Source organism: Symphalangus syndactylus, chromosome 20 (assembly GCF_028878055.3).
Source record: "Symphalangus syndactylus isolate Jambi chromosome 20, NHGRI_mSymSyn1-v2.1_pri, whole genome shotgun sequence".
In the NCBI taxonomy this organism is placed as follows: Eukaryota; Metazoa; Chordata; class Mammalia; order Primates; family Hylobatidae; genus Symphalangus; species Symphalangus syndactylus.
This window is the reverse complement of record NC_072442.2, coordinates 27407256-27421566: the sequence shown is the minus strand read 5'-3', so window position 1 is coordinate 27421566 and position 14311 is coordinate 27407256. Positions and strand designations below refer to the sequence as shown.

At 42.2% G+C, this 14311-nt stretch overlaps 1 protein-coding gene across 1 annotated transcript in view; it reads right to left on the bottom strand.

The window, feature by feature from the left end:
- Window positions 1-2231: 2231 nt before the first annotated feature.
- The window catches only part of SLC6A4 (solute carrier family 6 member 4), a 39145-nt gene continuing 27065 nt past the window's right edge, over window positions 2232-14311 (bottom strand). Inside the window, exons 13-14 of the mRNA XM_055256147.2 lie at window positions 11539-11706; window positions 2232-6638 (exon numbers count right to left, since the gene is read on the bottom strand). Coding sequence (XP_055112122.1) covers window positions 6564-6638; window positions 11539-11706 — 243 coding nt within the window. The 3' untranslated portion in view covers window positions 2232-6563. The remainder of the gene's footprint in view (window positions 6639-11538; window positions 11707-14311) is intronic.

The following is a 14311-nucleotide window of genomic DNA, read 5'->3' as shown; positions in this document are numbered from 1 at the left end:
ACAGGATATTTGCACAGTGTCAGAATAACTCCATCCCCCAAAATATTAATGACAGAAAACGAACTTTACAGTGGAAAGCCCGGTAGACACCACCTTAACCAAGTGATTGAAGTTAACATCACCAGTGAGGGGACAAATCAAAATCACGCTCCACCTGGTAGGATGCAGGGAAAACAACACAGCACCATTCCAGTGATAGTCCTGCCAGAAATACATAGCCTGGATTTAATCAGCAGGAATTGATCTTCAAACAAATCAAATTGAGGGACATTCTACAGAATAACTTGCCTATTAACGTCAAAGCCTTCAAGGTCGTGAAAGTAAAGGAAAGACTGGAAAATGGTTCTAGACTGAAGAAAACAAAAGAGACATGAAATTAAATGAAAATGATTCTGGACTAGATCCTTTTTCCTAAAGATCATTGAACAGGGTCTAAAGATGAGTTGACAGTCATGTAGCAGTGTTACTTTCCTAACTATGATGGCTTAATTGTGGTTACGTAGGAGAATGTCTTCATTTGTCAGAAACACATCCCTCATTTTCATTTTTGTAGTTAGAATCTATACTTTAAGATATATTCTACTCTTTATTCAAGTCCGTTTATTCAGATCTCAGCATTAACTATCCTCTCCATCATTTTACATATTGAATTTTTTAGTTTATAAAAACCATGTCACTGGGTGCAGTGGCTTATGCCTGTAATCCCAGTACTTTGGGAGGCCGTGGCAGGCAGATTGCTTGAGCCCAGGAGTATGAGACCAGCCTGAGCAACATGGTAAAACTCGGTCTCTATTAAAAATGCAAAGAATTAGCCAGTCATGGTGGTGCATGCCTGTAGTCCCAGCTACTCAGGAGGCTGAGGTGGGAGGATCACTTGAGTCCAGGAAGTCAAGGCTACAGGGAGCTAAGATCACGCCACTGCACTCCAGCCTGGGTGACAGGACACTTTGTCTAAAAAAAAGAAAGAAAAAAAAATGTGTAAAAAAAAATACTGGTAATCATTTTGAGATCTTTAGTTATTACTTAGTGATATGTTCCAAAACTGGAGCTGAGAGTCCAAAGAGAATCCTGTAATTGAAATATTACACTTTAATACTGGAGTTGCCCTAACTCTCTATAAAGCACTGACAACATTAGCATTTATTTTAAATAATAACAATATCCCTGGAAAAGCAGCAGCACCCAGAGTGACCACTAAGCCTTAGTGATAATAAATGGCATCTCACATCTGGATGAAACAGTTATCTCTAACGAAGCCTAGGATCAGATTTGTGGCATACCAACGGCACATGTGAAAGTCATTCTGGTGTGACATGTAGCCTCATTTCTGGTCCCATTTTATTTTCTCACTCTTATTTTTCTTTCTTTTTGTCACCCGTCTTTGGCTTATGTTATCCTTTATTTTGGGAATCCCTACCTTAATACCTCTTTAAACAAGTCAATGTAAATCAATTAATTTGAATCTAGTGCAAGGATTAGATCAGTGTGGCGATGGTAACTGGAGAGTCTAACTGTAGGGCAGGAGGTCTGTTAGGAACTGGGCCACCCAGCTCATTACCACCTGAACTTCACCTCCTGTCCCATCAGCGGCAGCATTAGATTCTCACAAGAGTGTGAACCCTGTCGTGAATTATGCATGCGAGGGATCTAGGTCGTGTGCTTCTTAGGAGAATCTAATGTCTGATGAACTGAGGTGGGATAGTTTCATCCTGAAATACCCCTCTGCTCCCCACTATCCATGGAAAAATTATCTTCCATGAAACCGGTCCCTGGTGCCAAAAAGGCTGGGGACTGCTGCTGTAGGATACGCGCACATGTAACGATATATCAGTAACAGTTTCTTCCCCTGTGTTAATTATTCTTCCCTATCACACTTTAAAATGAGATAGAACATCCTTGCAGTTTAGAAAAAAACCCATTCTGCAGTTGAATACTCTTTGGATTTCTCAAGCTTCTATGGATGCTAATTTTAAAGCTAAACATGTAAATAACCTTTGGGTTGGAATTAGAAAACCTATAGGCATAAAGCCTGTCCTGGAACGTTCCAAGTGTGTGAACTTGGGCAAATCAATCAGCCTCTTTGAGCCTCAGGCTCCTCATCCCACCCCCATCCTCACCTGGGAAAATACATCTGTCACCTAGACCTCTGGTGATCCCATGAAATATATGGGGAAGAACATTATAAACTAAAGTTCTTCACAAATTACAAAGAATTATATTAACTTATTTAACTTTATGGAAATTGAATACATCTAATTAAATGTAGTTTTTGTAAGAGCTGTGCAGTGATGTTTAGGGAGATGTTTAAATATTTTGACTATATGGTTAAGATTTTTAACCTTAAGAGTTTAGAATTTTGTGTTTTTTTAATGATACAACAAATCATGATATTAAGAGTTATTACAGTAACAGTTCACAGCATAAATCATTTACTAATATCTCACAATCTAACTTGAAATATGTATAAACACTGCATAAATGAATACAAGGGCACTATATGAATTTTAGAAAGGGGACTCTTTTATACAAATAAATTTAGGTTTAATTCTGCCAGATAAAATTAACTTTCGATATGTCCAGCACACAATCAAAAGTATTCTGAAAAGTTGTATATAAATCAAATCATAGTTTAAATGACATTCACAAAATAACTGTAAATTCCCCAATTTTATCTTTTAAAATATGAATTTTTCATATATCATTTTCTTAAGATAAAGTACACTTTTAATTTTAGAGTGTAAATAAGAGTAATCTTTCAAAATGCGGTTTAAAAAATTAGTAAATGCTCATATTTGTTTATGATATTTAAGCAAAAATATGGGACATCCTTCCTCACCAAATATTTTTGTTTGGACTGTCAGTGTTTAAAAATTGCTAGACACAGTTCCTATCTACTATAACTGGGGTCTTCAGTTACAGAATTGAAGGACTGATGCCATCTATTCTCTCCCCCAAACGACAAAGTTCTTCTTAGTTCAGTAGACATTCAAACTTATTCTGATGAAGTCCTTCACCAATGCACACTGTCTCCAAATTAGAGTTGGCTGGTGAAGAAAGTTTATTTTAGTAGCTTTAAAAAAATACTTGCATTGGTGGTAGAGCAGCTTGACATAGATTCTGTGAGGTGTTGGTAAGGGAAATACCACCTGACATTCCAACTGAAATATATTGTGAATCATTTTCAACAAAAGAGCTTTTCTGTTGCAAAGGTGACTGTTTTTGAAACACCCAATGTAGAAACAATACTGAATTGATTTCAACTATATGAAACAAAAGGACAGACATATTTAAGATTCCATCCTAAAATATTTATCTTTTCTATCGTGGTATTAAACCAACTGAGAGGGGTTTTTTTGTTTTTGTTTTTGTTTTTTAGATGGAGTCTTGCTCTGTCACCCAGGCTGGAGTGCAGCGGCACAATCTCAGCGCACTGCAACCTCCGCCTCCCGGGTTCAAGTGATTATCCCACCTCAGTCTCCCAAGTAGCTGGGATTACAGGAGCATGCCACTATGGCCGGCTAATTTTTGTATTTTTAGTAGAGATGGGGTTTCACCATGTTGGCCAGGCTGGTCTCGAACTCCTGACCTCAAGTGATCCGCCCGCCTTGGCCTCCCAAAGTGCTGGAATTACAGGTGTGAGCCATTGCGCCTGGTGGAGAGGGTATTGTTTCATTCTAGCAGAGGAAATAAAACTCCAGTTCACCTGTCTTTAGCGCTCTCAATAACAAAGAAATTAGCTTGGTCCCCCAGGTTCGTCTCTGCCTCTAATGGCATTATCTGACCTTTAAAATATTATATCATTAAAATTTAGAGACAGTTAAGCAATGAAGCGGGGAAAGGGCAATACTACAGAAAATAAAGAAGACTTAAAGCTTCAGAAGATGCTTTCCATGGAACTAAGCATAGCAATTTTTTTTTTTTTTTTTTTTTTTTTTGAGACGGAGTTTCGCTCTTGTCATCCAGGCTGGAGTGCAATGGAACATTTGGCTCACTGCAACCTCCGCCTCCTGGGTTCAAGCGATTCTCCTGCCTCAGCCTCCCAAGTAGCTGGAATTATAGGCGCTTGCCACCACACTCAGCTAATTTTTTGTATTTTTAATAGAGACGGGGTTTCGCCATGTTGGCCAAGCTGGTCTCGAACTCCTGATGTCAGGTGATCCTCCCACCTCAGCCTCCCAAAGTGCTAGGATTACAGGTGTGAGCCACCGCACCCGGCCTCTTGGGTATTTCTTACTGATACAAGAAAAAAAAATTAACTTCAGTCCTTAAATAATGTTACAATTCAATTCTATTTTTAGTTTTTATTTTTCTATAAATGCTACATACAGATGTAAAAGATCTTTAAAATATTATTTTAAAATCCACCTACCTACTCTTAAATTTTCTTTTTTAAAAAAACCCATAGTAGTGTTGATAAATAGGGGTCAAATAAATGCATACTATGTGGAACAGACAGAGATTTTCAATTTTTTTTTTTTTAGTTTAATAAAGTTTGAAAATTTTCAAAGCTCCTGTACAATTCCATTAATATCAGGCTTGGAAAACTCTAATTCTGTTTGAAAAGGTGTTTTTTTAAAAGTAGTATATTTGAACAATGTCTAAGTATGTGGGGCGGGGAGAATCCATATCCAAATATCTTCATAAAGCAAGTTCTTAAAATTTGCAAAGCTATTAGGTTGGTGCAAAAGTAATCACGGTTTTTCTTTTGCACCAACTAGTATTTACCACTGAATACGCTGGCATTTAGATCACTTCCTTCTTTCAGCATGCTAGACAGTAAAGAGAATGGGCATGAGGCGGCAGGAAGAATGAAAGAGTGAAGATAATGGAGTTAGATCAGTGAGGGATATTTCTAAATTCCCCGCTTCTTTTCCTCTAGCAATTCTGGGAAACTTCTCAGCAGCTATCATAAAAGGAAAGTATCTCGCTAGGAGAAGCAAAGAATCAGAAATAGCAGGGCGTGGGGAGAATGCAGGAAGTGGGCCGGGGTAGACAATGCTGGGGAAAGGAGGCCAAGAGGGGGAGACCTAGAATTGGACAGGACGTTTCCTCTGCTGTCTGGACCTTCTTTTTATAAGGTTGTTAGAATTAAATTTCATTTATACAGAGAACTGAAGTGATAGGGGGCCAGATGATAAAGTCCTTTTGTCTCTGATGAGGATTTATTCCCCTCAAAATTCTGATAAGGAATTCCCATGCTACAAATATTAATTTGCTCCTCTACCTATGCCTCTGAGAGTCACGAGACACCAAAGGCCAATTTACTCATCTATATTAAGGGCTTTATGTGAAATGAAAGGTGATTTACTTAGCTGACCATTTCCCAAGCAGCCTTACTTAGACTCAGTCTTAAAAATTATCTGGAGGGCTCACAATCGTGACCACCAGTAAGCGGCGAGGTCCACGTAAGGCTAACCCAGACTCTCCAACTGCTCTTGGAGTGAAGATGCCTTGGTTTAGGTTAGGGTTCCAGATCTGTATACCCCAGGGCTAAGCGAGAATCCGATTTACCCCCTCTTCACCGAGCAAAGCAACCTGGACAGTCAAACTCAGTCACGTAAGGCAGACAGAGCTTAAACCAGAGGGCCAGGTGAACACTGAAGGGGCATGCGACAAGATCCACCTTCAACGTACTTCACAGCCAAGCCACGGTGACTAATGAAATAGGCCAAATCTGCCTGTGGAACACTGTCCTGAATGTTTAGCACAGAGAGACAGGAAGGTGGCAATGAGGTGCAGCAAACGCCAGAGGCTGGCCTTTAAAGGAAAGTGTGTGGCTCAAGTAGTGTCGCTGGAAAAGGAGTGGTGGCAGAGCATGTTGTAGTGATTGTACCCTTCAAATAATAACCTCCATACACAATTCAGTCGGTAGAATTTGTTAATGTAAGAAAAATTTGGGGAGATTCATACATTTGTAATGGGCCCAAAATATTGGACTAGAGATAAGAATACACTGAAACAACAACATACACAGACTCACAAGCTTACATGGACACATTATTTTTCATTTTAGCTTCTTACATCTTCCTTTCCTGATGCCACAGCAGCACATGGATTAGAAGGTTCTAGTAGATTCCAGCAATAAAATTCTATATGCTACTCAGAAAATATATGGCTAGCGAGATAGCATCCCTGTTCTCTCCTACGCAGTTTACGTATTCATGAACAGTGAAACCTTTCGAAGCAAACAGATATCAGATACCAATGATCATACCAAGAAATGATACAGGAGACTTTCACAGACTTGATTCTAAACCTAATCCTAACTGATGATAGGGTGGTTTTCATCACCTCCATTCACATCCTCACACGTCCAAAATAGGCCAGCTCAGCTGCGTCACAGTCTACCGTGGGAATATGTCCAGGGGAGTCCATGGAAATAAGTGGCTGGAGGCCTTGAGTCTGGGCACCATCGTCTCTTGGGACTGTGTCCCTGTGGAGAAGGCCCTTCCATCATCAGGCTTAGCTGGAAACTCATTCACTTGGAGGGGAGAAGGCCGGCGTGGCTTGTCAGAACTGGAGGAGGAGGTTGTGAAGAAGCCTTTTTCCTCTCAGTGAGTGTGTTACACAGCATTCAAGCGGATGCCCCCACAAGGAATTTCTGTTGGTGTTTCTGGGGTAATACTTTTAATAATACGCTATTGGGAAGAAAATACAATGTTATAATCATCCTTGTAATTTTTAAAACTTGCAAAAATAGTCAACATTAATATTAAAACGAAGCTTAAATAACACTTTAATAACATCTAAGAGCGAGTTGGAATAGTCTCATTGACATTCCTTAGGAAAAGATTTCCCGATTTATTTATTCTCAAATATGAATTAAAATGGTATATTCAGAAACTATACCATCTGTAAACTAAGAAAATCATTGTAACACTAATGGAAGAAAATGATGAGCCTTCAATAGAATCTCTGCTGGCCAATAACATGCTTTTGAAGGACTTGGGAAAGGGTACCCTTTTCTCTGGACAGAGGAGACTTCTGCAGCCACACAGGGCTTGGGGAGCAGAGTAATTGCTGGGTTTTGGCCCCTATCCCCTCACCCAGGCTCCTTGTCCCCTGCAGACACACTACAGCCATACTGCCCAGTGCTATCAGCCACTGTAACAGCCAGGATGTTACTAATTTAATGAATTCACCTGTAAAGCAATACTGGTTAGTTCATACAAGAGTGTAAATTATCACATAGTTAAATTGTAAAAGACGCGATTATTGAAATCATCACTTCTAATGCAACATTTTGTTGATGTAGTACTCATCACAGAGAAGTGGCTGAGAAGGTCTACTATAGAAACAGCTGAGGTACACAGAAGCTTTAAGATGGATCTGAAATATACTTGGGCTTAGGTATGAAATATACAACCGGCCTTGTAAAACTCAGCATCAGAGTGGCAAAAAGCAGCTCAGGGATATGGAGAGAAAAAAAAAAACAGACGCACTGCAAAGGCTTCGAAAAATCTTTATTAAGTTGCTTAATAAAATCTTTGTTGGCCAAAAGTCTGTGTGTATCATAAGCAGACAATTTGGATCTGAAAGCATCCTTTCATTTACTGATCTTTAGGCGAAGTTCTGCTCCTGTCATTTTTATTTTGGACTGAAAACGTCTGGAGTTGCCTTCAAGCTTTTCTATTTTCTCATTCTGGGAGTTTGTTCTTTAAGGAATAGGGCCTATAGAATTCAAAAAGTTCCAGTCCTACAGTTAATGAAATGCACTATAGGGCAAAATGCACAAAATTGCACATTTTGTGCTCCTCATGACCTTAGTATCTGTGAACTGAACTCTCACACTAGAAATCCGTTTAAAAAGGAGTCATTGCAGGGCTCATCAGCTACCAGAGCATGCTGAGTCATGGAAAGCAACCTGTCAGAAACCACGCATTCCCACAGATTAACATGTGAACTACACCTGATTAAACAGAATTATGGCTTGTTAGTTGAGAACTAGACACAGATCACTATAACGAGTCCTTTTTTTTTTTTTTTTTTGTAAGAGTCAGGGTCTTGCTCTGTTGCCCAGGCTGGAGTGCAGTGGCACAATCATGCCTCACTGCAGTCTTGAATCCCTGGGCTCGAGGGATCCTCCTGCCTCAGCCTCCCAAGTAGCTGGAACTACAGGTGCATGGTACAATGCTCGACTATTAGAACTTGTCTTAGGCCGGGCGCGGTGGCTCACGCTTGTAATCCCAGCACTTTGGGAGGCCGAGGCGTGCGGATCACGAGGTCAGGAGATCGAGACCACGGTGAAACCCCGTGTCTACTAAAAATACAAAAAAATGAGCCGGGCGTGGTGGCGGGCGCCTGTAGTCCCAGCGACTCGGAGAGGCTGAGGCAGGAGAATGGCGTGAACCCGGGAGGCGGAGCTTGCAGTGAGCCGAGATCGCGCCACTGCACTCCAGCCTGGGTGACAGAGCGAGACTCTGTCTCAAAAAAAAAAAAAAAAAGAACTTGTCTTAAGTGGAGCTATCACCATAGCTCAGAGAGAGAAGACATCACCGAGGTGTTTGGTGGGGCAAGGCCTGCAATGAACAACCTCATGAAGTCAAACACTTGCTTTTTGTGCCCTAACCTACCCACATGGGCTGCCGCCCTGTTGGTGACTGACCACCCAGGATGCCAGGCCCACATCTGTTTTCCGTGCTTTGCCAGCATTCTAGTTGCCAGGCTACTGTTGCTCTCAAAATTTGCCAGGCCCTGGCCTTCTGCAAGATGATAACAAGTTAATCTAAGAAATGGATTCCTCTTGATATCTTCATAAACGTGTACTCATTAGGAACCATTTTCCAGTATCTTTGGGTGGATTATTAGTAGTTTCTGCAAAAATGACCTAAGCCAGTGGATGACTCCAACCGCAAGACTTCCAGACTGTGGGTGTGTGTGGTACCCTTCAAATTACACCAGTAAGCGGTGGCTCACTCCACAAACTCCAACCTTGCATATGGCCAGGGCCCAAAAGGATTTCATATGAGGCTTCCCTCCCTCACACACAGAAAGTTACAGACTAGCAAGTCTGGTATTCATAAAGAATTGTGAAGAATTCTAGACCTTTGGCAAAAAAACACAGCATGCTTTATTCTTCTCAGAGATTAAACATGCACATGGGCATATTAAAGTTTTTTTGAGAAGTCCTGAGGTAAACAAAACTGTTTATTTATTTATTTAATTTTTTTGAGACAGAGTCTCGCTCTGTTGCCCAGGGTGGAGTGCAGTGGCTCAATGATCTCAGCTCACTGCAATTTGTGCCTCCCAGGCTCAAGCAATTTCCATGCCTCGGCCTCCCGAGTAGCTGGAACTACAGGTGCCCCCGCCACCACACCCGGCTAATTTTTGCATTTTTAGTAGAGACGGGGGTTTCACCGTGTTGGCCAGGCTAGTCTCGAACTCCTGACCTCAGGTGATCTGTCCACCTCGGCCTGCCAAAGTGCTGGGATTACAGGTGTGACCCACTGTGCCCAGCCAAGAAACCTGTTTAACTTGCCTTAGTCCTGCAGTCTCCAAAAATTACCTGACTACGTAAACTTTTTCTCCAGCAGTAATACCTGTGACAGCCCCTGGAACACACTTTGGGAAATGTTAATATGGTCAAATGAGCACATTTGAAAGGGAGGAAACCGAGGCCCAGATAAGATGAGTATCTGCCAGAGCTGACTAGGGCCTTTTCCATGGTCCTCACCGACAGGGGTGTATCACACTGCTTCCGGGTAACCCGCTGCTCCCCGTCTGGTGGCCCCTCGTGAAGATGCCCTACCTACAATTAGTCTTACCTCTATTGCTAACAGACCTGAGCTCTGTGACACACTTTTGGGTGGCATTCCCTTGTGACTAACTGGGGGAATTTGTGAGAAAGATGGCCAGGATCTGAGGTGTAGCCTGTGACTGAAGAATGACATTTATTAACCTAACACAGTTCCCACCTCCAACCTTGGCCTCTGCATTTGAAGCAACAGAGCTCATGGATCATCACAACTGCCAAGACGGACGACTGGAAGGAATGCGTTCAATGACTCTGGGTAGGAGAGTGTGCGGGAAGCAGCACGGGACCCAAGGCTCTTTAGGGGGAGTGCGGTCATGAGAGGGCTGGTTTGGCTGTAGGAAATTAGTAACTACAGAGCTCAGAGTTCTGTTCACCCAGAATTCAGTCTTCCTGTTTCAAAAAAGAAATGAACCCAGTTGTTCTCAGAAAGGGCTGGTATTTGGCTGGGTGCAGTGGCTCATGCCGGCAACCCCAGCACTTTGGGAAGCCGAGGCAGGAGGATTGAGCTCAGGAGTTTGAGACCAGCCTGGGCAACATAGTGAGACCTTGTTTCTATTAAAAATTTAAAAATTTAGCCAGGTGCCTGTAGTCCCAGCTACTCAGGAGGCTGAGGTGAAAGGATCGCCTGAGCCCAGAAGTTTGAGGCTGCAGTGAGCCATGATCACACCACTGCACTCCAGCCTGGGGTACAGAGTGAGACCTTGTCTGAAAAAAAAGAAAGAGCTTATGTGTAATTGCCTATGTTCTCTTGCTTCTCATTTTTTATGAAATGTCTTAGGATGACTACTGTGATGGTCTCATGTCTAAATTTTGCTGTAAGATCTCAAATTAGCCCACCTCCATTCTCAGGCTAGTATAGATTATGCTGAGTAGCTGGGACTACAGGCACGTGCCACCATGCCCGGCTACTTTTTGTAATTTTAGTAGAGACAGGGTTTCACCATGTTGGCCAGGCTGGTCTTGAACTCCTGACCTCAAGTGATCTGCCTGCCTTGGCCTCCTAAAATGCTGAGATTACAGGTATGAGCCACCATGCCCAGCCAGAAATAAGGAAACTTCGAGCAGGATTATTCCCCACCTCAGTGTCCTTGTATGGTAATAATGCCTGCCCGTTTACCTCCCAAGGTACTTTGATAACAGAATAGGATAATCGACATGCAGATGCTTTGAAAATGGCATTCGTACAAACTGTAAGGTACAGTTATTAACGTTTCTACAGCACATTCGTTACTGAAATGAATCCTGCCATCCTGGCAAAACATTTTTACTCCAATGGCTTGAGCTAAAATCATGCTATTGTTAGAAAGCTAACAATTTTGATCTAAAACTATGATACTGTTGCAACATCCTTATTTTGTGATGATTTTCAAAATAGTACTCGTCACATTGCTGTTAGAAAAGTGACCATGGACATTTCCCACCATAATCGCCACTGAACATTTGTGTATTGCTCCAGACATCACAGATCTGATGTCCATGCCCAGTGGCAAGCAGGAGGCAGGGTAGTTGTCTGATAAGTTTGAAAACCTATGCACAGCCCAAGCTGAAGGCTCTGGTGCACCCAAATGATCACCTCACTCTTTTGCCATTTGAGGCTTTGGGAGATGCCTTAAGATAACAGTGACAGCCATTAGAGGTCTTCGCCATGGCGCAGGTACATACATATATAGGGTTGTGTGCCCCCTGGTGAATCTCATTTTGAATAGAGGATAACAAGACAATCCTTTTCTCCCAAAACAATTAGTAGTCTGAACACACACATATACACACTAACTAGCACGTACCTCCTTAAATGTCCCTGGAGTGATGATCAACCGATAAGCTATATATGTGGGGATGCAAATGAAAGATGAGGTTCCTATGCAGTAACCCAAGATGATACTCCAGTAGGGATAATTATATTGGAAAAGTCGTAGTTGTGGCGGGCTCATCAGAAAACTGCAAATGATGAACTAAAACAGAAATTCCAAGAAACATTAAAAACCTTAACAATATCCACTCAGATAGAGACATTTCCGATACCACAAACACCAAATGCTAAAGCTAAGATACTTTCAGGAAATTCCCAAGATGTGATATATCCTGGATTGAACTCTGACACACGGAATAACCAACTTCTGTACCCAAGCTGCAAGACTACACGAGCCAGGTGCCTTCCCTGATTTTCCTCCCCAGCCCTCACTTCCTATAGGGGAATGTTGCAGCAGCCCTACAGCTGCCCCTACAGTCGGGGCCGAAGCCTGCAGCTCCCGCTTCAGCACAGGCCTCTGCCCAGGCGAAGAGACTGGCAACCTTGAGAGCGATTTGGGCCTTGTCTTGCCAGAAGGCAGAGGAATAAACTGGGTGATGTCTCCGCAGCCCCCGCCAGGCCCCAGGCTTCATATTTCTCTCTGCTTTGTTTTCATTGCCTTGCGTTTCTGGCTGTGGTTGTTTTTCGTCAGACGGAAGGTGCCCGATGTCCAGGAAAGATAAGAAGGTTCTCAAGACCCAGAGAGGACTCAGGCTCCTGGGGGTGTGCCCTTCTCCCATTTTCCTGAGCTCTCTGCCTTCTGCATTAAGCTACATCACCTGGGGTTTCAACAAGGATGGCTCTGCCACTGGGCATCTCGACAATGAATGACTGCCTGTCACAGGTCCTCATCATGAAGGGAATTACGGAAGGAAAAAAAGCAGCTTAATACACCTTTCACTCGAACACTCTGTGAGAATTTTGACCAAGAAAAATTCCACAGTGTGCTCCCAACATCCAGTTTATGAGTTTTCTTATTTCAATTTGGTTTCCAGATTTTGCCTGGTAACCACTGTGCTGAAATTGTTATTGCTCTTGATTTAATTTTATTTTATTATTTCATAGTCATAAAGAAGACAGTAATGTGAATTATTTGTGTGGTTAAACATCTATTTATGTCTGTTTTTTCTTTGTCTGCAGGTAATAAAATGGGAAATTGCTAAACACGCATCCGTCTTCTGAGCGGTGCTATCTTAAGTCTAGGAGGAAGCCTTCAAAACAGGAGCCTGGTCAATTGCAAACCTTCCTCCTAACCCAGGCTCCTCATCCCCAGAGGCAGCTATGAAGAAAGATGCTTTGGGAACAGGGAAAGAGGATCTGGTTAGGAGCCATCCCGGCCGCTTGTGTCTTAATGTCAGGTGTGTGAACTCCCACTCAGTCATCGGGGGGCTCAACCTCCGGTTGGGACAAGTGCTACTTCAGAAACCCCCTCACACATCCTGGCCTCTACTCATACACAGTACTTTCTTTTTTTTAATTTGGCTGCAGTAAAAAAGAATATTTTTAATAAGCTACTTGTTGCTTACCTAAAGCAGCCTTAAGAAGCCCAGGGCAGGGGATCTGTTAAGTAAACGTAGAAGTGGAAGATAGATTTGCCTCTCTCGGGCACTAGGGCACTTGGCTGTAGAGGGGTGAGTATGGCAAACATCATGGGAATTAGGCGTAGTGCGCCCACATCCAAAGCTGCACGTGGGTTTTCCTGGGCAAAGAAACTCATTGACTGTGCACCAAGAGTTTACCCAGTCTGACAGCAAGAAATTGACAGAAACGAACAGACCCAAGCCCCAGGGCACGTGGAGGCACTCACCTCAGGCACAACATTTAAGCAGGAGCCAAAATCAAAATGAATAATATTTTATTACAATTTTTTAAAAGACAGGATCTAACAGGGCCAGATTAGGGTAAAGCGAGTGAAGTAAGACCTACAAGCACAGGGCTGACTCCTGTGGTTATTGAAAATGTTGATATTTTGTTAATCATGGATCTTTTTGAATTAATTTTTATTTTTAAAAAATATTGTGTGAAAACAATATTTATCCTGAGTCCTGAGCTCTTTGGTGCCTTCTTAAATTTTATACCCACAGTGAATGTTTCACTTGCCTTCAAGTCGCCCCTAGACGTCATTACCTCACTGTGTGGGGAATAAATATGGAAGTAAACAAACAAACAAACAAACATCTTTCTGCCCTCAAGGAATTAATCCAATGACTCTTCTTCCTTTGAAAAACAAATGAAAACATTTAAGTAGATTATTGAGAAGTACTGGTAATAATATAAATTAATAACCCATTTATGTCAGGGCTTCTGCTTCTGGTAGGATGGGCTAGGCGATTTCCAACAACCCTCTCACTGAAAACAACTAAAACTTCTGGATTTAAAAACACATGCACTTTAAATGTGCCTAAATGCATCAGCAAGCGGATAAGGTCATAAGGAGCTCCGAGGCCAACATCTCAGGAGCCCAGAGCTTGCACCAGAGTCACTGCAGCCTGGGAACATGTGCTGCTTGGTGCAAACACTGGCTTTGATTTTGGAAACCTCCAGGGTCCGGGGGAAAGGAAGTCAAAGAGGAATTCTGGGGTACAGAGAGACACATGCAGTGTCACAGAAGCAAGAACAAGCATGTTGTCCATCATAGATAAGTTAATGTCAAGATGTGTGGGTACAAAAGAAGTACAAAAAATAAAGGGCTACCCCAAGAAAGTCAGCACACAGAATACAAAAAGGGTTGTTTTCGTGTTTGTTTTTTTGTTTGTTTGTTTTTTTAG